Source organism: Mustela nivalis (assembly GCF_964662115.1).
Source record: "Mustela nivalis genome assembly, chromosome: 4".
NCBI lineage: Eukaryota > Metazoa > Chordata > Mammalia > Carnivora > Mustelidae > Mustela > Mustela nivalis.
Window position 1 is genome coordinate 148,579,319 of NC_139023.1, and position 21,292 is coordinate 148,600,610.

The window sequence follows — 21,292 nt, forward strand, 5'->3', positions numbered from 1 at the left end:
CTCCTTTCCCTTTCCACCTTCCTCACCCATCTCTTCTTATAAGGGTACTAATTTATCATGAGGCCTCTGCTCTCATGACCTAATAACCTCTCAAAGGCCCACCTGCAAATACCATCATATTAAAGGATACGACCTCAACATATAAATTTGGGGGCGGGGGCACAATTCAGTCCTTAGCACCTCTTGTGCAAGGCAACCTTGGCAGGACAATGAAGAACATGTTCTGTCCAAGGTGGGGAAGCAGCCACAGCAGAACTAATGCAAGGCCAGGCAGGCTCTGGTTTACACTGAATCATGGATCTCCTCATGGTTTTGATATTTTCATAAAAGGAGCACCAATGGAGGTCTTCAATCAGGGTAATCTGAAGAAGCTTCCTACCTAAGGTCAGGTAGGATCTCCTTAAAGAACCCTAGAATTGTCCACCACATTCCTAAGTCTCCTCCCTGGGGGAGAGGCAGCTGGTGACTATATTTTTCATTGGCCACCCTCACCGAGCCCCACCCAGGGGCCCACATGATTTTCTAGACAAGGACCTGGGGAAGGGACAGAGCCAAGAGATAAAGTATGATGCTCTGTTTCATCAGATTACTCAAATCTACCCCAAACTATCATGCCACACAGGCAATCTGGTACCCAGAAACTTCAGGCTCAAAGGTAATCACAATGATCAGTATCCTCCCCAGGGTTCCACACGGAATAGCTAATGAGGCGTGGCAACATTTTGGTTAGATTGGAAAACCATGTTCTACCCTCCCTTCTGAAACTTCCAGGATGTCATCATAAATCCCATTCAACCTCCGAGTTGACTAAGCCAGGAGGAAAGTCTTTCTGCATCATGCCAGACAGCACTACTTGTTAGGAACTCTCCTCTGTTTTGAATGGGAATCTGCGTCCTTACAATATCACCCATTTGTCTACTTCTACCCTCTGAGGCCACACAGAACACGCCTGTTCTTTTCCATATGGCAACCCTCCAGGCACTAGACAAGAACCTTCCTTCCCTGGCAGGTCTCCTCTTCCCAAGAGATGATGCCTTCCAGGCCTTCCAGGCTCCAGAGACCTGCTCCAGGGTCCCCATGTGTCTGGCTTTCTCTTCGAGACCCTCTTCTGTCACCTAAAAGTTCCTATTCAGCAGAGGGATTGTAATACCATAGCCTAGCTTTCCTGCTGGGCTGAAACAGTTTCCAAAAATTCTGGAAATTTGTTATGGTTGTGGCTGCCAAGACCACAAAACCCAGATCCCAATCTCCCACTGAGCAGCCCAAGAACATGTTCAAGTCATCCTCTGGCTGGATATTAGCCCTGGGTCCTTGAGATGAATCATGAGTTTCTCTCATTGTTGCTGTTAGCCGCCCCCCCTCCACCCCCAGGTCAATGGGTGGTGGGACACACAATACCCCTAATGATGCCCTTTGCCCTGAGTGTAGAACCCCGAAGATGAAGGCCGCATTGAACATCCCATTACAGGGCCCAGCTGACTATGCTCACTTGACAGGAAGTAGGACAAGACCAGTGAGGTCCAGGGCATCTGCCTCACGATGTCCAGTGAAGGGTCATCTGCAAGTGCTTAACCTCCAGATCCCTGTCCTAGAGTTCACTCAAGGACCCCACCCTCAACAGTCAAAGTCATCTCAGCCTGGCCAGCAGCCTTGCTCTGACTAACCCCCTCCATGCAACACCCACACTTGCACCACGTGCGCCTTCTGTAGATGACCACAGCATTTGCTGTGTCAAAATATGGTCCCCGTCATCAACCCTATCCCATTCTACCTTAGGACAGGGCTCTATCTGTGTACCTTTGCTTTGTTTCCCAATTGGGAGCTCCCTAAAAGAAGCCCATGGGTCTTATTTGGCCGTGTCTCCACTCCTAGCATGGAACCTGACACAAAGCAGGCACCCATGTAGGACAGGTGAGGGTGAAATAAATGATCCCTTGGCTTTACTTTATCAACACCTACATACCTCTATTGAGAAAGGTGGGTGGGAGTCAGGAGAGACTACCACAACCTCTGTCTATATCTGTTACACCATCTATAGCATGGTGGGGTAACCTGTGAGTGGTGAGCTGGGCTGCTCAAAACAGCGGGGTCCTCCATTTGATCCCTTTCTAAGTCCATGAGCTCTGCATTGTCTTGCCATAGAATGTGCTCCCAATTCTAGCATATGACCAGCCTGTCTTGTAGATGGAAACCAGGGAGAAGAACCCAACTTGCCTGGGGCAAACCCATCCCACTCCCAGTAATTGCAAACGGTGTACTATGACAACAGGTGTATTATGACTCTGATTAGTCTCAGCAGCAAAATGTCTCATGACTATCTTCATCATCCTCAGGAAAAGGGACTTAGCCGTCTCTGTGCAAACCACAGCACAGTGCTCCACAGAGGACCAGTGTGATGGACAAGTCCCATGGTGATGTGGGAAAAGTCAGAAGCCACTGGGAACAGACAGGTCTCTGCTCCTGGACTCAGGATCTCCCAAGATCACATAGCCCCTGCCAACTCCTAATCCCACATGAAATGGGCAATGCTGCTAAGAGTTCGCTGGTCTGAAATACCAGCCAGTGTCCTTCTTCATGGTTTCCATGGTGACAGGCGCAGTGGTCGGGCTTATGACTGGGGAAATGAAGAGCAGAGGCCCCACCTCTCGGGCTTCCATCTGTTCTTGCTCCCCGCACACCGCCTGCTGCATGCTTAAAGGTCAGACCAGGAGAGGGTGCCCTTACCTGCTAAGATGAAGATGCCCACGAGAATCAGGAAGACCAGAAGGTAGAGCCCGAGGACTGCATGCTTCAGGGCTGACAGGGAGCCCAGCTGGGTGCAGCAGCCTCCTGTTCGTCGCTTGTGGCATGGACCTAGACAATAAAGGTAAGAAGAGGAGAGAAAAATGAAACACTTGAATACCCCATAGTGGTTTTTTTTTCTTTTGGTCTCATCTCTCCTGATGCATGGAGATGCTCACACAGAACCTCTCATACACCTTCTGCACATCTGTAATGCAGCTGTAACGACAAGCTTTTGAGCTTTTGACTCTTCTCCCACCTTCTGCATTCATAAACGAGCCAGACAGGCATGCCCACAGCTCATACGCCCAACAAACCCACTCTCCTGGAGCCAGGAAAAGCAGGAGAAAAAGCTCAGATAGGCTGCAATATGTGTTCTTTACAAAACAATCACTGTCCCATGGAGCCCAGAGAATATGGAGGAAATTTAAAACGGGGGTTGCAAACTTTAACGTCTACAGAGGCCAGAAAGGGAGGGAAATGAACAAACTGGGTCACGTGGCCCTGGGGAACTTGACAGCTCACACCCAGTATGGTAGAGGTTGTGATGGAGGGGTAAGGGCCAGGTGTTGCCGGACAGAATTTTCAAGACAAGCCAGAAGCAATTTTGAGAAATTGCCCTACTTTTAAAGTGTTGACAACTAAAATAATAATAATACAAAAAACAAAAAACTTACAAAACACTAGGGAATGTAAACAAAACATGCTTACATGCCAGATCTGACCACCTGTTAGCAACCACAGGTTTAGATTAACGAGAAGACATAGTAACTTCATTCCGTGAAACTACATGAGGCTCATCAGCTTCTGGCCAATACGGAATGGCAAAAAATATCAGTGCTCTACAGGACCTCGTGGATCTGTTAGTCCAACCCCTTCAGTTTACAGATGGACTCCTCCTTCAAGGCACGCTTCTCAGATGGCCAGGGCAGAGGCCGGGAAGTCACTAACTTCCACCTGCTTCATCCGTGGACTGTGGAAAGAAGAGAGGTTGTCTTGCCCTAACTTCCAGCAGGGCAGGCAGGAATTGGTAGAGGGCATCTTTCCCAAAACATGCATGCCTCTATTATGATTATTCTCCCTCTCCTGGGATGGACAACGTCGCTAACTAATTGGAGTGTGCTAGACATGGAGGAAGATGTGGGAGGAGAAAAAAGTCAAAATAAATGATATTATGAAATGTTTATTTATTTTTAAATTTTTTCCAAAGATTTTATTTATTTATCTGAGAGAGCGAGAAAGTAAGAGCACAAGGGAAGAGGGGGGAGGGAGAAGCAGACTCCCTGCTGAGCAGGGAGCCGGATGTGGGACTCAATCCCAGGACCTTGGGATCATGACCTGAGCCCAAGGCAGATGCTTAACCAACTGAGCCACCCAGGTGCCCCTCTGAAATGTTTTTAAAGATGTAATGATGTTTGTGATTCCTTGGCAACTGGGGGTTTGCTAGTGAGATGCTTCAAGGGTTACTCATTACCTCTCAGGTACCATGATCACCTCTGGGGCCTTTGGGAGGTTTGGTTACTGAGAGCAAGAGGATAGGTGACCACACTTGTGTCCTGGCTCCCCAGAGGTAGTGTTGAGTAAAGAACATTTTCCCATTCACTTACTCCATTTCACTAAAAATACTGCTGCTCAAACAGCTAAGTAGAACAATTACATAATAATTCCATAAAACATCGGGTACAATTTGGAGCAAGTTGTTAAAGAAATACAAAGTCAAACACCATTCTCATCACCCCTTAACTGTTAGCAAATTTTGAAAAGTTAACCTGCTTTTCCACTAAGACTCGAGAAGAGTACATTTTTTTAACTTCCCTTAAGTCTCCTTTTCCAGAATGTTCTATCCCTTTTACACAACAGACTCTATAAGCAGTTTTGCTCCTGAATCTGAAGGGTTCTTGTTGCATTTTGCCTTTTGTTGTTGTTGTTCTCATGAGAGCTGCTGGGTCCCTGGTTGCAACTTAGTAGAGATGAGGCTGTTTTCCTAGAGTCAGAATGGGAGGCACAGCATTGGATACTAAACAAATACAAGTTCTTGCTATCATGACAACTGTCCCAGCCCTCCTGCTCTACTTCCCGCTTCCTCTTTAGATGATGCCAGTGGCCACCTAACTGCTGAGAAGGGTCAGAAGATTCCCGTGCTGAAATGCCATTATCCTGATGTTTATCCCAAACCAATCTTGGGCTCTTCCTTCATTGCCTTTGTTGGGGAAAACTGCAATGATCTAGTTCTATTTTTTCCCATCAAGAAAGAAAGGTTCCCTTCCCCTTTATCTGAGGCTTCTGTTTAATAACCAGCACTCACTGGTGACAGGTCCCTTCATCAACTAATGCACAACACAGGCCTCCTCTTCTTAGAGAGCATCTTTTTTTTTTTTTTTTTTTTTTTTTAGCAAGACTCAACTTTGTACATTAAACAAAATCTGCCTTCAGTATAACATATAAGAATTTCAAACAGAGGTTCTCCACAAATGCATTAGACAAGCAGAATGTGAATGATTCTGGCAAGTTAGCTAGAGAATGTGATTGTAAGGGGAAAAAAAAAGATGATTCAGGGGAAAGACAAGTTACTAAGTCTGCTTAAAACACATTTACTGACTTTTTAAAGTAATGTGGCAGCAGCATGTTAGCTGGGTAAACCATTTAAATTATTTAGGCTTATTGGAAGATTAAAAAGACTCCAAAATGATATAGTCAGTAAAACCAAGGCAAAAAATATGTTCACTTATTTGTTAAAAAAAAAAAAAAAGAAGAAAGAAAAAAAAGAAAAGAAAAATGTAAAAACATGGAGGACACTTACATGCATATTACTAAGTGAAAGAAGCCAACCTGAAAAGGCTACATGCTTTATGATTCTACATGACATTCTGGAAAAGGCAGGGTCTAAAGGGAGGATGAATAGGAGGAGAAGACAGGATTTTGAGGGTAGTGAAACTATTCCATATTATACAATAATGATGGATACATATCATTGTATGTTTGTCTAAACCCATTGAATACATAACACCAAGGGTGAATCCTAACATAGACTATGTGGACTTTCAGTGATAGGGATGGGTCAATGTAAGTTCATCAGTTCTAGCAAATGGACCACGCTGGTGGGGGATGTTGAGAGAGGCTGTGCACGTGTGGAGGCAGGGAGTATAAGGGAATGCTCTGTACTTCCCACTTAATTTTGCTGTAAACCTAAAACCACTCTGAAAAAATAAAGTGTATTTAAAAAACAAAAGTGTTGACATGGATTCTTGAGGTAAAAACTTTCACAGGCATTTACTGACCACCCACTATCAATTGCCCTACTGTGGTAGCCAGCCTTCAAGATGGCTCTCGTTGAACCCTATCCCTTATGTAGTCTCCTTCAGCACTGCACCAGGATTTGGTTGGTGTGACCCACAGAAGTGACAGTATGTCACATCTGAGATTGCACAAAAGACACAGCGGCTTCTCCTTACTCCCTTTCTCTCTCTTGGAACATCCATTCAGGGGAAAACCGGAAGTATGTCATGAACACCCAATGAAGAGATTACTTGGTAAGGAACTGAGACCCATGTCGGTAAGCCTGGGAGCAGATCCACCAGCCAAATCAAGCCTTTGATAACCACACTCTGACCAAGATCTTGCCAGCTGTCTCATGAGAGACCATGGGCCAGAACCAAGTTAAGACGCTCCCAGATTCCTGCCAGATTATATGTAAACACATATACACGTAAACATATAATTTGGATCTGAAAAAGTAGACAAAAATCTTGGCTTTCCTTGCAAAACCATGGCTTCTTCAGAAACTGGGATAATAAATCTTTGTTATTTTAAGTTGCTAAGTTCTGGAGTAACTTGTTATGCAGCAACAGATAGCTAATACACTTCTGATAGACACCATAAAAGGCAGACGACAAGCTGCATGAGGGAGAGACAGTGTCATCCTGTTTGCTTCCATCTTCCCAGTTCCTAGCCCAGGGCCCAGCACATAGCAGGCATTCAAAATATTTGTTGAATAAGAAATTAAAATACGGCCGCCACCCTTCAGAGGCTCACATCTGAGGGAAAGAAGGCATGTCAACAGGCATCGGTTACACAGGTGTGAACGAAACTGGGATGGAATAGAGGGATAGCCCAAGTCCAGTGTTGCGTGGCAGAGACAGTGACTCATTCTGTGTGGGGTTCCCAGATTGTGCATGAAGAAGGCAGCCACTCAGCAGGGCTGAGAAGGACAGGCCTTTCTAGATGAGTTAGAATCCACTAACTTCCCCATCAGCATCATCGTCTGATTTACAGCTATTATTAATTTGAAAACTGTGACTTTAAGAAGGAAACTTTCTTCCTCCATGTGAGAACAGTTATGAGCAAAGTGGCAGGCAAAGCTGTTAGTTATTAAACATAGCTGTTGTTTGCCGACATGGTCGCACACAAGACCAGATCGAGGGAGAAAATGGCACACACACACACACACACACAAAACAAACAAAAAACTCTTCCAAGATCTAGGGGAATCAAGAGAAAGGTTTTTCCATCTTGTCGGAGCCTCCTGAAGAGAGGGTGGCTTTGCAGGAGATCAGAAAACCGAGAGAAGGGGGCTTGGGAAGGGCAAGACCAGTGGCTCCAAGGAAACAAGTAGAAACCAAAAATTAAATGCACAGTGACTTGCAGAGCGGGCCCCTGAGTGCCGGGCTGGAAGATGTTGTTTATCTCAGCATGGGGCCTATGGCTTCCTGATCAGCTGGAAGCAGATCCATGGTTTCCCCACCTCCAGACATTCTGTCTGCATATTGCCTGCACGATTTTGCCACAGTCCAGTATCTCTAGGCTGTTATTTATTTAGTCACTCTTTTTTTTTTTTTGAGCTTTCACTTATTTGTGAAGGACACTTTGTATCATTGTAAGTGGACAATTAGTATCTTCCTATGACACATTAAAATAAATCCCCTAGCTATTGAAAAAAACAAATTAATACCTATATATCATTTAAAGTTCTCTTGAGCATGGCTGTACTGTATATAGCCACATTCTGAGAAATACCAATTTCTGTAAGAGTAATTAAATCACAGTACAACAGCAAACTGCAAGATGAAATTGGTTTCATTTATAGAGAAGGAGAATTCTTTTATAGAGAAGCAAAGCCAAACTTTTTAGATGTTCAAGATTAAGAATATTCTAGGGGCCACCTTGGTGGCTCAGCTGGTTAAGCGGCTGGCTCTTGATTTCGGCTCAGGTCGAGATCACAGGGTCCTGGGTTTGAGAACCACATCGGGCTCCTAGCTCAGCATGGAGACTGCTTGAGGATTCTCCCTCTCCCTCTGCCCTCCTCCCCGCTTGCACTATTTCTCTCTCTCTCTCTCTCTCAAATAAATAAATCTAAAAAAAAAAAAATACTCTAGAAGGTAGAACGTTAGGGATTAGGTGCCACTAAAAAAATGATGTCAGAACCTTGCCCACATTGCTAGCACTAACCTCATTATTCACAATTGTCTATTTACACCTATTTGCCAACGTGTCTAAAAGGTCCTCTGGGGGCAAGGTGGGTCTCATTGACTGCTCTCTACCTCTCAACCAGCACACAGCAGGACCACAATAAGGTTCTTTGCAAGACTGAAGACATGTGTAAACCATTTATTTTTGCTGCAAAGGTCCTGTCTTACATTTGTCTTACGCGAATAGTTGATACATTTCCGATGGCTGTGAAAACACATTTTGGGGCAAAAATTTGGTCTTAAATTAAATTAAACAAAATCTTGGCTTTCCTTGCACACCCACGACATCAGATTGCCACGTAGAGCCCATGTAGGTAAACTGTGGGAGCAATTCATTAGGGCTGAACTGACGCTAATCCTGGCTGAGTAGGGCAATCGTGCATGGAACTTCTTAGCCATCCTGGGGCCTGAACCCCACCCCTGTATCTTCTGATTCTGATTCCAGATGAAATCACACATCTATGGCACTGAGATACACAGTTTGGGAGTAAGGCATTTGTCATATCAAAAGAGAATGTGAAGACACATTCTTGGAAAATCCATGAAAGCCTCACTATTGTAAGAGCTTAGTTTAGATTTTTAATTCTGATTCCTTTTTAATAAAACACATTCAGATGTGGTTCTCTCAAACAGCTTTATTATTCCCAGGTTAAAAGTGTGAAGGTTCCTTTTAATCATGGCAACAAGAGTCTCCCCGCCTCCCTGATCCTGCAAAGAGTTTGGGCTCAAGTACTGTGTGCTAAGGGTGGGGAGGGGCATGGGAGCAAGTGTTAAGGAACAGAAAAGGAAAATTTATCTCTAAGCCACTCATCCCCAGACTGCTGAGCTGAGAAGGAGACAGTCCCTGGTGTCAGGGACACACTGTGGTGGGAGCCTTCGCAATTCTGATTTCCCGTTTCTTCATACACTTGCAGGGGGAAAGTGTGAGTTTGGGGCCCTGTAGACGTGGGTTCATAGCCTGCCTCTGTCTTGTGTTAACTGTGAGACACGGGAAAACATTCTGAGCTATCTCTGTCATCAGTTTAGCCTTTCCTTGAAAAAAATAGGTTTTCAATTTCTTTTTTTAAGATTTTATTTATTTATTTGACAGAGAGAGATCACAAATAGGCAGAGAGGCAGGCAGAGACAGAGGGAGGGAAGCAGGCCCCCTGCTGAGCAGAGAGCCCAAGGTGGGACTCCATCCCAGGACCCTGAGATCACGACCTGAGCCAAAGGCAGCAGCTTAACCCACGGAGCCACCCAGGCGCCCAGGTTTTCAATTTCTTAATCATAAGTATAGTGCATTTGAGGAGTTATCTGTTTGAATTTATTTTCTTCCCATTTAAAAAAATACAAATTGATAAAAGTGAGTATTCACTTCATTCCAAAGAACTGGGTTCCAAACAACATAGAAAACAGGATGCAAGTGATTCAGCGGTCACCTACTTCAGTTTTACCAACAACAAACACTCCAGTCATTTTCCTTTTGTTCTCTTCGGTCCCACAGTTCATAAACAGTAGTTGGAAATAAGGGTTGATTCCTGGGAGGGACCTCCGGGCTCATCTCATCCAAGGATCTTGTTAAAACCACCCAAGGCTGACTTCATCATCCTCACTCTGGTTACTCACCACTCACATTGTTCATTGTACTCGGCAGCCCCAAATAACCTCTGTCTTTGAAGCTGCTGTCCCTTTCGGGCTTGAACGTGCACCACTCTTTGCTTTTCCTCAGTAAGGGGAAGAGGAGGGTGTGAGGCAGAGACACCACGGGGGAGAGCCATGCACCAGCCCTCAAACCTGACCTAAGTCTGGGAGGGTCCTGAACCACCAGCTGCTGGGAGGGTCCTGAACCACCAGCTGCTGTCCAGAGGACACCAGTCACCTGTGCCTGGTGGCCCCACAGATCTGAGTCCCCGAGGCAGATAAGGGTGACAGGCAAAGGTGACCACGGTCTTCTGCATGATCAGATGAGTCTGAGACATTCACATCCATTTCTAGGAAATGGAGCTGCGTGGAGGGCAGGATGGCCAGAGCTAATTCAGTGTAGATGCTGTGATGATCTAGGACAGTTTCTTCTCATACTTCTAGAGATATCTTGCAATTTTGTAATGTCCCTACAGTATTTGTTATTGTTCTCAGTCCCTATCTATTTCCCACGTTACTCTGCATAAAAATTCTTGAAAACAAGGGCTTGGGTGCTTATTTTCAGTAGGAGGAAAGTGGGAGGAGGAAGGGACTCTGGCTGGGGCGCCTATTATTTTGCAGCTGGGCTGAGGAATGGAGAGAGAAAGCCAGGTGGGAGGGGAGATGAGGGCAGTCAAGGTGAGCTGGCCGGTCTCAGGGACCCAGGAGGAAGGGAGGGGCCACGGAGTCCCCAGGAAGCAGCAGTGGGTCCTGGGCCAGTAGAAGATGCCCTACTCTTGACATACATGGCAGGGCATGGATTAGAAGAAATGCTGTCAGTGCAGTCACTCAAACAGCGGGCTTAGGGTTCTGCCTAAATTCAGGCCAAAAGACACTCCTACAGAATGGCCCTGGATCCCTCTCGAAAAGATTCCCAATTTTTCTCCTGGCCCCTTGACAGAGGAAATAAGTCATCTGATGATGTGTTTGCAGTGTGGAAGCCAGGGCTCAGCTCTGTTCAGTTGTAAGTCCCTGCTCTTCCCGGGTTGCTGGTGGTGCCGGCTGGTCGCCTTGATCTGGTGAATGGGTCCAGGCTCAGGGCAGGAATGGATACATTTAACAACCCGTCTCATTCCCCCAATGCCCCCAGTTGAGTTGGGAGGGCCATCTGGGTATCTGGTTTGGAAGAGGAAGGCTAAGATCCCAACGCATGCCACCTGTACGGGACCAAGCAGGAAGTGTCCCTGAAACCTACAGGCTCAGTAGCCTCCAGCTCGTGGCCTCAGCTGGAAAACAGAGCTGGCTGAGCCGCCAAAGGGGTTCAGTGGATCAGAGCGAAGACGATGGACCTCACCTCACCCTTTGTCACCTGCTAAGGCCTGGAACCAGCAACAGTTATCATCATAGAGCTTTGTTGGGAAACTGGCCAATTAAGGTACAGGTAATAATGTGAATAGTCATATCCATAAATCAATTCACAAAAATACAGATTCACAGGGCATCAGCTCCCGGAGATCAGTGTCTGTGACTCATTTCTGCATCTCACAGGTCCGGGCCCATAGAGCAGGAGCTCAGTTAACATCTATTGGCTGTTTGTGGTCAAATGACACTCATCAACGAAATGCAGATTTACTGGGTAAACCAAACCATTATTTAGACTTTTGTAATAGCCATGTTTTCTAGTTTCTGTATTTAATACTTAAACATCCTGGGGCCTTGCTGACTGCGGAGACTGCCCCTCCCAGGAATGGCCCAAAGAAAGACACTCGCCTGCCGGCAAGCCCTTCCTGTGCAGACCACCTAGACAACAGCCCATATAACCGACCACTACCTCCTTTACCACTTCTTCCCTCCAGACTACTGAGCACCTACCCTTTCAGCCCAGAGCTGGGTACCAGACAACCAGGGACAGCTGTAGGTCGCAGAGTCCACCAAAATGATTCAAGCTATTGCATCCCAAGCTCACTCACACTGCCTTACCCACCCAAACCCTTCTGTGACATGAGGTGGTGTGAGCAACAAACTATCTTTTTTTTTTTAATTTCTTTTTAATTTTTTTAAAGAGACAGAGAGAGAGCAAGTGGGTGGGGAGGGGCAGAGGGAGAGGGAGAAAGAATCTTCACCAGACTCCATGCTCAGCTCAGAGCCTGTTGCAGGGCTCCATCTCACAACCCTGAGACCATGACCTGAGCTGAAATCAAAAGTCAGATGCTTAACTGACTGAGCCATCTAGGTGCCTCACAAACCATCTTTTCAATGGCAGTCCTCCCCTGACCTGTTGGCCTCACCATATGTGAATAATAATAATGCCTACATTTTATTTTATTTAAGATTTTATTTGTTTATTTGACAGAGAGAGAGAAAGAGCACAAGTAGGCAGAGCAGGACAGAGAAGGAGCGGGAGAAGCAGGCTCCCCGCTGAGCAGAGAGCCCAACGCAGGGTTCGATCCCAGGACTCCGGGATCATGACCTGAGCTGAAGGCAGACACCTAACTGACTAAGCTACCCAAGCTCCCCAAACCCTACATTTTAAAATTGCTTTGGAACCTCCAACAATGGGACACACAGAATAACATCTTCTATCCCCACAAACACCTATTCTGGGCTGAGTGCTTAGGTAACATTAATTCTAAGCACAACAGCACTCACAAAGGCAAGTATTATTACTTTTGTCTTATAGATGATACAGCTGAGCCTCAGAGAGGTTAGGTAATTTACCCAAAGTGGCAGGGCTGGGATGTTTTGGCCTGTTGAAAGAAGATATGAGGTCCAGGGCTGGGGTCCTGGTGCACATAATGGGGAAGTTAGAGGAAGGAGCCTAAGGTCAGTTTATTCGTCCATTCAGCAACCATTTCTTGAGCAAGAGGGAATGGCTAAGACTGCTGATTCCCAGACTCCACCTGCATGGACCAGTTAGTCCGGCCGTGGAAAGGGAAGCTCTGTTTCCCTCAGCTAGCCGGTGCCAGGCCAATGACAAGTGCGTGCAGGAGAATGTGGAGAGCATGCAGGAAAACCCCATGGCTGTCTCCCTTATCTCAGCTTTACCCCAACACAGGAACTGCAGCCAGGGAGCTTGCGGTAGGACTGATCCCCTAACCACTCACGTCACCTTGGTACCCAAGTGCTGTTCCATCTCTGGGTTTCCTTCACTGATGGAATTTTGCCCCTCAAAAAAAGGGCATGTCACCTCCTAGAATCAAGGATCCAAACTAGCTACAAACAGGACGTTGGAACTTTAAAAACTTCTCTAGAAATAGAGTCGTGAGAACAGCCATTTATTCCTGACCATAAAACAGAATTCCTTTACCAGGAGGACCATCTGCAGAGGGCAGAGAAAGGGCACACTCAACAAGCCAAAGTCCCAGAGGCAGCCCTGGGCATCTGCAAGGCAGGCGGGCGGGCTCTTCTCATGTCCACATGTTCTCACGTCCACGTCCACATCCACATCTCCTCATGTCCACATCCATCCACTGGCAAGACCACACCCTTCTTATCTCTATCCATCAACGCCCTTCAGGGACCCCTAATATAAGCCTAAATGTTAGAAGCAACTCCCCCTGGATACCCTGGAAATGCTTAACATACTTCAGATGTTGCATTTACATCTTAATCAATATCCTTAGGTCAGAGCTGCGGGGTCATCATAACTCTGGAATGAAGAAATGAATTCCCACACTTGGCAGAGTATATGGAAGTCAAAAGGTACTGGAGAACCCAAAAGCCAAAATACAACTCACCAGGCAAGTGGGACAAGGTCAAGTTCACTTTCACTTACGGACAAACCATGAGATAATCTTCAAACAAAGAAACTTTTTAAGAGCAAATTGTGCTCTATTAATCACTATGCAGAAAGAGCAGGCATACACTCTGGAAAACAGCATGGAGGTTCCTCAAAAAGTTGAATATAGAGCAATCGCACTACTGGGTATTTACCCTAAAGATACAAACGTAGGGATCTGAAGGGGCACGTGCACCCGAATGTTTACAGCAGCAATGTCCATAATAGCCAAACTGTGGAAAGAACCTACATGTCCATCAACAGATGAATGGATAAAGATCTCTCTCACACACACACACACAATGGAATACTATGCAGCCATAAAAACCCCCAAAATCTTGTCATTTGCAATGACGTGGGTGGAACTAGAGGCTATTATGCTAAGAGGAATAAACCAGAGAAACCAGAGAAAGACAATTATCATACGACCTCTCTGACACAAGGAATTTGAGAGGCAGGGCAGGGGATCATAGTGGGCAGGGAGGGCAAAAATGAAACAAGATGGGACTGGGGGAGGGAGACAAACTGTAAGAGACTCTTGATCTCAGGAATCAAACCGAGGGTTACTGAGGATGGCGAGGAGGGATAGGGTGGCTGGGTGATGGACATTGGGGAGGGTATGTGCTATGGTGAGTGCTGTGAATTGTACAAGACTGATGATTCACAGACCTGTACCCTGAAGCAAATAATACATTATATGTTAAGAAAAAAAAAGGTCGGGGGGAGAGCGGGCATAAACGAAGACTGTTCGTGCAAACTGGGGTGTATGGTCCTCATCAGGAAAGCCTGTCCTCAGTTTCCTTTGCCCTTAGTAACTCTCTTCAGTCTGCCCCTGCTGAGCCGATGGCTGCCATCTATCCTCTTTGGGTCTCTGCTATGTTCCTTTCCTAGTCCATCAGTTAGATTCCCTGTGCTCCCCAAGGTGACAGGTAGATGATAGAAACTAGCCCACACCCCGGTGTCAGGAGAGGCCAGCAGCCAGCCCCCTCCCTGTATCCTCCTATCTTAACCACACTTTCTAAAGACAGGGCTTCTGCGTGGGCACTCGGCTCGATCTCAAGCTGAAAGCAGGAAGTGGGAAAGCCGAGGAGCACAGAGGCTTGGGGACACTGTGTGGAGGCTGGGACCATCAGATGCCCCCTCCCCCCCCAGCAGCTCTGTGGGCCTCACGTTAACCAGCAACCACGTCTGCAGGGCTGGGTCCCGTCCTCACGGCTGTGTTTATATCTTCCAGACCCCACGGCGGAATCTACATACGGCAGTTAGACTCCAGGCCAGAAGTCCTGCAGGGTAGTAGGGGCAGGGGCGCTGGGGAGGGCAAGGCACTTCTCTGACCTGAGAGGTTCGTGTCTGCCTTGAGGTTTGTGTCCCAGGCTTCCCTCTGAAGCCATTTAAGACCCTGTCCCTGTGCTCTTGTCCAAGCCTACTTGCACTTTATCTATTTCCTGCCAACGTCACCTCTTGGAATAATTCATTCCATCTGTCTCCTGCATCGCTGCCATTTATTCCCACGGCCCCACCCTGGCTTCGTCATCCTCCAGAATGTCTCCACCTCTGAAACCTTAAACTCTAAGAACCCACGCTCCTAGGCCTCACTGCCACCAGCAGTGATGGTACAGGGGCCCCAAGTCCCGGCAGGGAGGGAAGGGTTGAGCTGCACAGAGGGTAGGGTTTAAGGACCACAGCCGGGTGTATTTGAATTAGGCTCCGCCTCTGACTGGCTGGGTGACCTTGGGCAGTTGACCTCATTGACCTCATCTAAGACTTCACCTTCTCATCCACAAACTGGGGATAATAATATGTACTGAGGTTGAACAGAGACAATATACTGAGGCCCCGAACACAGGGCCTGCCTGTGCCATATGCCCACCCAGGGGGAGCCCCCATATAATCCCTCTATTATGATCACTTCTCACCATCCTGCTACCAGCCCCAACCCCTCCCAGACCTCCCCTGGCTTCCTCACCTTCACAAGAGCCAAAATGAACTCCAGAGCTGCTGAGGCAGTAGGATGAGGCCCCCCAACCCTGTCTACATGCTACCCTGATGGGCAGAGAGGTTGCCCTAGGACTCTGTGTGCTCCTGGCAAGACCCCTCCTACAAACACAGCCTCACCAACTGTTTCTGCTGAAACCAGCATGACCAGTCTCACCGAGTCCTGGGTCCTGACTTCCAGCGGCCCCACAAAAGCCCCAGAACCCCCTGGCCTCCCCATCACCCACGCAAATCCCCAAACAGCCTTGTTTATCCTCCTTTGGCCATTTATCTGCCCAGATACTGAAACCTTCCCACGGGACAGCCCTTGGACCTCCCAGCCTCTCCTCTAAAAAAATCTCTAATTTTGTCAACTTCTGCTTTGAATATTTCTTTCACTTTCTTCTTTTTGTTCTAATTGAAACCTATTTCCCTTGCCTTCCCAAGTGTGGCTTTCTCCCTCCTATTCTCATACAACTGGCCCAAGGGTGCCATAGGTGTTTTTCTTTGCTCCTCACTGCTATTTCCAGAACGTTCTCCACCCCCCAATCTTGGACTCTCACATCACAACTGCACACTTCTTCTTGTTACTAAGGGACATCAGCTCACCCCTCCCCTCTCTGCTCTCACTCTCTCTCAGTCTCCATTTCAAACTCCTCCTGACCTCTTTTCCTCTCTTGATTTCAACCTCCGCCCTGACGCATTTGAAATGTGGGCCAAACTGAGCCGGGCTTGAAATGCAAAATACACAGTGGATTGTGAAGGCTCAGCATGGGAAAAAAAATAGAAATACTTCGATCGTTTTTTTATAGTGATTACATATCAAAATGATAATATTTTGGATATATTAGTGCAAATAAAATATATTCATGTATCTAAATTACTTTCATCTGTGTCTCCACATTTCAATGCCACTACTAGAAAGTTTAAAATTGCATATGTGGCTGACATTTCATTTCTATTGGTTTTGTCAATAATCAGAACTCTTTCTTTTTTTTAAAAAAAGATTTTATTTATTTATTTGACAGAGAGAGATCACAAGTAGGCAGAGAGGCAGGCAGAGAGAGAGGAAGGAAAGCAGGCTCCCTGCTGAGCAGAGAGCCCGATGCGGGACTCGTTCCCAGGACCCTGGGATCATGACCTGAGCTGCAGGCAGAGGCTCTAACCCACTGAGCCACCCAGGTGCCCTCGGAACTCTTTCTTAATCTCCATTTCAAATGTCCCACATTATTACCACCTCTCTTGTCTTCCTGAGGAGGACTCCATCAAGAACTCTGACTCTGGCACTCCCTGACTTCACCTGGACCCTACTGCCTGCCCCCCGCCCCCTCTCCCATCTCCCCCCTCAGTCCTTCCTTCCTTCATTTTCCCCACTTAGATTTCATGATTTGTGTTATTTGCTTGCTAGACACACCTTCAATCTCTTTGCCTCTTTCTGGCATCCTCACACTTGGCAAAACTAAATCTGATTATAGCTAACTCTGTGGCTCTGCCCTGCCTTTCACATAACTGAGCATAGCCAGAAACAGAAAACCACACTGCCAAGCTTGCTGGGCTGACTTTAAGGTCGTGGCCGTTAGACCCAAGTGGGCTCTGATACTAACCAGGGGGTTGCCACCTGTTCCTAGGCCAGCCACACGCTCATCCCCGGACACCTGTCTCATGCCTCCTCCTCCATCTTCACTTTTGCTTTCCCAGTTAAGAAAACAGAAGCAATGAGAAGAAAGCTTTCTTTAAACTCTCCCCACACCATAACCGCTGACCTAGGTCCAGGTCCTAGCACTCTGCCTTCCCTTTGGTCACTGTAGTCGAACCGTGTGTTCTCTTGCCTGAGCCAACAACCCCTGACTCACATCAGATTCCTTCTCATGGGCGCCTGGGTGGCTCAGTGGGTTAAGCCGCTGCCTTCGGCTCGGGTCATGATCTCAGGGTCCTGGGATCGAGTCCCGCATCGTGCTCTCTGCTCAGCAGGGAGCCTGCTTCCTTCTCTCTCTCTCTGCCTGCCTCTCCGTCTACTTGTGATCTCTCTCTATCAAATAAATAAATAAATTCTTAAAAAAAAAAAAAAAGATTCCTTCTCATACTTTCTCAAGGTTATAATTCCAGCACGTCTACTTAGCCAGTGTTTCTCTCTGCAGAGCATCAATCCATTGCACAAACCATACTACTTCTTCCATCTTAAAATAAAACAAAATGCGTTCTTGATCTCCATTCCCCTCCACTTCTCTGTCGTCTTGTACAGCAGAACTTCTTGGAAGAATCGCAAGTACACACTGCATTCCGTTCTCTTCCTGTTCTGTCCTGAACCCACTCCATTCAGCCTCCTCCCATCTAACTTTGCCAGAATCGCTCTTGCCAGGTATAAGGGGCTGAATGGTGTCCTCCCCAAACTCCTGTGTTAAAACCCTCGCCCCTACTGCCTCAGAATGTGACTGTATTTGGAGATAGGGTCTTTAAAGAGATTATGTTAAAATGAGGCTGTTAGGTTGGGCCCGGATCCAATTTGACGGGTGTTCTTATAAGAAGAAAGGCAGACACACAAAGAGACACCAGGAGCATGTGTGCACAGAGAAAAGACCACAAGAGGACACACCAACAAGGGAGACAGCTGCAAGTCAAGGAGAGAGGCTCCAGAGGAACCGACCCTGCCTGTACCGTGGTCTTAGACTTCCAGTGCCCAGAACCGTGAGAAAATCAATGGCTATTGTTACGCGGCCCAAGCTGACTAATACGTCAGGTCACCATGGATCTCCAATGGCTCAGTCTGATGGCCAATGCTTAGTGCTCCTTCAATCTGACCTTTCAGCAACACTGGCACCGTTGGTCACACTTCTACTTGGTTGCATTTCCAGGGCTCAACACTCATATGATTCTTTCATTCGCTGTTCCTTTTCAGCCTCCTTTGCTGCCCCCTCATGTCCTGAGCTCTCAGGCCTTTCAGCATGGTGCTCAGCAGAGCCCCTTTGCTGGACCTCCTCTCGTTTCCCACATACTGTCCATCCGTCAGCACTAATCTAAACACTGTGTGGCCTCTCCCCTCCTCCACTGCTTTCACCACTATGGAGGCACAGAATTTCTCACCTAGATTACTGACCTGACTCTACCTGACATTCCCCACTACCACCCGGCTGAGTCTTTCCCCCACCTCCGGGACAGGCACTGGGAAAGCAGAGTCTGCATTGGGTCTTCACTCTCTCAATCAAGCCAGACTTAATCCACTGCACCTTGGCTTCTCCCCCGACCCACCGAAATGGCTCAGCAGAGGTAATGCTGGAAAAATCGAATGTGCTCCTGCAGCTAGAGTGACCATTTAAAAATGGAAGTCTCCTTTCATTTTTTGGAAACCCTTTGCTAACTTCCTATTGCCTCTAGAGACCCAAATTCCTATGGATTTGATAGAAGACCTTCCATGACTTTAGCTTCAATACAATTAAGAGTGTGGGCGATAGATTCAGTTAATCCTGATTCCAATCGCTATACATTGAATGTTTGTATCCCCCCAAATTCATCTGTTGCAGCCAACATGATGATACTTGGAGGAAAGGACTGTGGGAAGTGATCAGGTCATGAGGGTCAAGTCCTCCTGAATGGGATCAGGGCGCTTATGGGAGAGACCGCAGAGGGCTCCTTCTCCTCGCCCACTGCGTGAGGACACTAAGAAGATGGTCATCCATGCAGAGGCCATCTAAGAGGGTCTTCTTCACCAGACACAAAATCTGCCTGGGCCTTCAACTTGGACCTCTCACCTCCAGAGTGAGAAACAAATGTGTGTAGTTCATACGCCACCTGGTCTGCATGGGACTGCCAATGGCAGCCCCAGTAAACAAAGACACCAGTCCCTCCTAACTGTGAGCTCAGGCAAGTTACCAGGTCTCCGAGCCTTGCTTTCCTCTTGTATCACTTGGCTATAATAATGGGACTCATCTCACTGGCTGACGTAAGGATCAGATGAGCTCATACCTGTCAAATGCTCAGAGCAGTGCCTGGCCTAGCAGAGCTCAAAAAAGTCAATGTCCAGGACCTCCCACCACTGTCTCTCCTCAGCCTGAGCTCTGTGCTACCTCCCTTGACGGGGTAAGCCTTCTCTGCCCTTTCTAGCAGGCGTACTGCTCTCTGCCCTTCCATATTTCACTCCAGCGGCTATCCTCACAGGGCGCTTTCCTTCCTCCCCTGGGCCCACGTAGGCACCCTTCTTCTCCCCTCTATCTACACTTTGCACCCAATTCCATTAGAGCATGAATCAAATTATAATGCAGGACTGGTCTTCCTGTCTGTGTCTTCAGGGGACTTTAAGCCCCTTGAGGGCAGGAACCATGACCTTTTATTTCCGCATGCACCAGCAGTACCATAAAACCTGCCATCTTAGGATGAATAAAGTCACTGTTGCTTTTGTCTTAAATTCACCTCTTTAAGCATTCCTTCACCTGGTACTTACGGATTTGGTGAACAGGGATGCACGCATTCATTCAACAAGCAACAGTCCCTGCCATACGCAAGACACAGTGCTGGGCGTCCTGTGTCTAGGGTGTCTTGTGTCTAGGTGTTCATGTTGGGCATATTAAGATACATTCAAAGCAGAAAGCATTTGCACTCAAGGGGCTTATGGTCCAGAAGGACACAGCTGCAGCAGCACAGTATGAATGGAAGGACTGACAAGGACCATGAGGGCTTGGGAAAGAGAAAGAGAGAAGCTGGATCTTCTAGATTCAAGGGGCAGCAGTCATGCTGTTTATTGTCTGACACCAGGAAGCAATACCAGATAAACTTGGGAACAAGGTGACTTGTTCTTGAAGCTGACCATCCTAGAGACTGAGAACACAGAATGTGGAGGAAGGAGGGTGCCTTGGGCAGACCCCAGGGCAGAAACAGAAAAATAGAGGGATGCAACCATATTTTTCCTATGATCAAACATGGATGGAGGGCCCCGTATATATCAGGTATTGTTGAAAGGACCTGATGTAGAGTTACTCAGGTAGCCCTTACAATAACCCTGGGTTGGGGGCTATTATCTCACAGGCTAGAGGAGGGGAAGCTGAGGCTAAGGACGGGCTTGGAGTTTCCTAGCCAGCACGCAGCAGAGCTGGGGTTGGAATTCAGCCTGTGGATTTGGGCTGTGGGGTTTCACCACCATGCAGTGCCATCCCCGCAATGGAGAAGACAAGATCATTAAGGATGTTAAGTTTGGACTGGGGTGCCTGGGACGAGTGAGGCTGTATCTGCTCTGTACCAACCACGTGGTCCAAACCCCGAGTGTCTTTCCCACTGGATCATCTCTAGGTGAGTAAACTTTGCTTATGGATCCATGTCTTGCTGGTCTACCATGGGGGTGTGGGGGGAGGAGCAGGGGACGGACTAACCACAGTGACAGTGCAATGACACAGGACAGGACCATGTCTCATGCCTCCTGGCCCCTCTCCCTGCATGTAGCCAGGACAAAGCCCCTGTAGGGGGGCCTGCAAAGCACCTTTCTCATTGAAAGATGAGGACAAAAAAAAAAAAAAAAAAAAGAATGAGTGAATGAATGAATGAGTGAACAAGGGAATGAAGGCCAAGAACATCTGAGCAGGGTCTCTGAGTGGGGAGAAGTGGGTGATGTGATGAGGAATCGCCATGCCTGGTCAGTACCCTTACTCAGGGCACATTGTGCAGCTTCCTTCCCACATGTGGTGCTGCTGACACAGAGACCTCCTCT

General features: G+C 47.3%; 1 protein-coding gene across 4 annotated transcripts in view; it reads right to left on the reverse strand.

The window, feature by feature from the left end:
- The window catches only part of SCARA5 (scavenger receptor class A member 5), a 119,407-nt gene that overhangs the window by 87,256 nt on the left and 10,859 nt on the right, over positions 1-21,292 (reverse strand). For all 4 annotated transcript variants that reach the window (XM_082728015.1, XM_082728017.1, XM_082728016.1 and 1 more), the window contains exon 3: positions 2,725-2,853. In XM_082728015.1, coding sequence (XP_082584141.1) covers positions 2,725-2,853 — 129 coding nt within the window. The remainder of the gene's footprint in view (positions 1-2,724; positions 2,854-21,292) is intronic.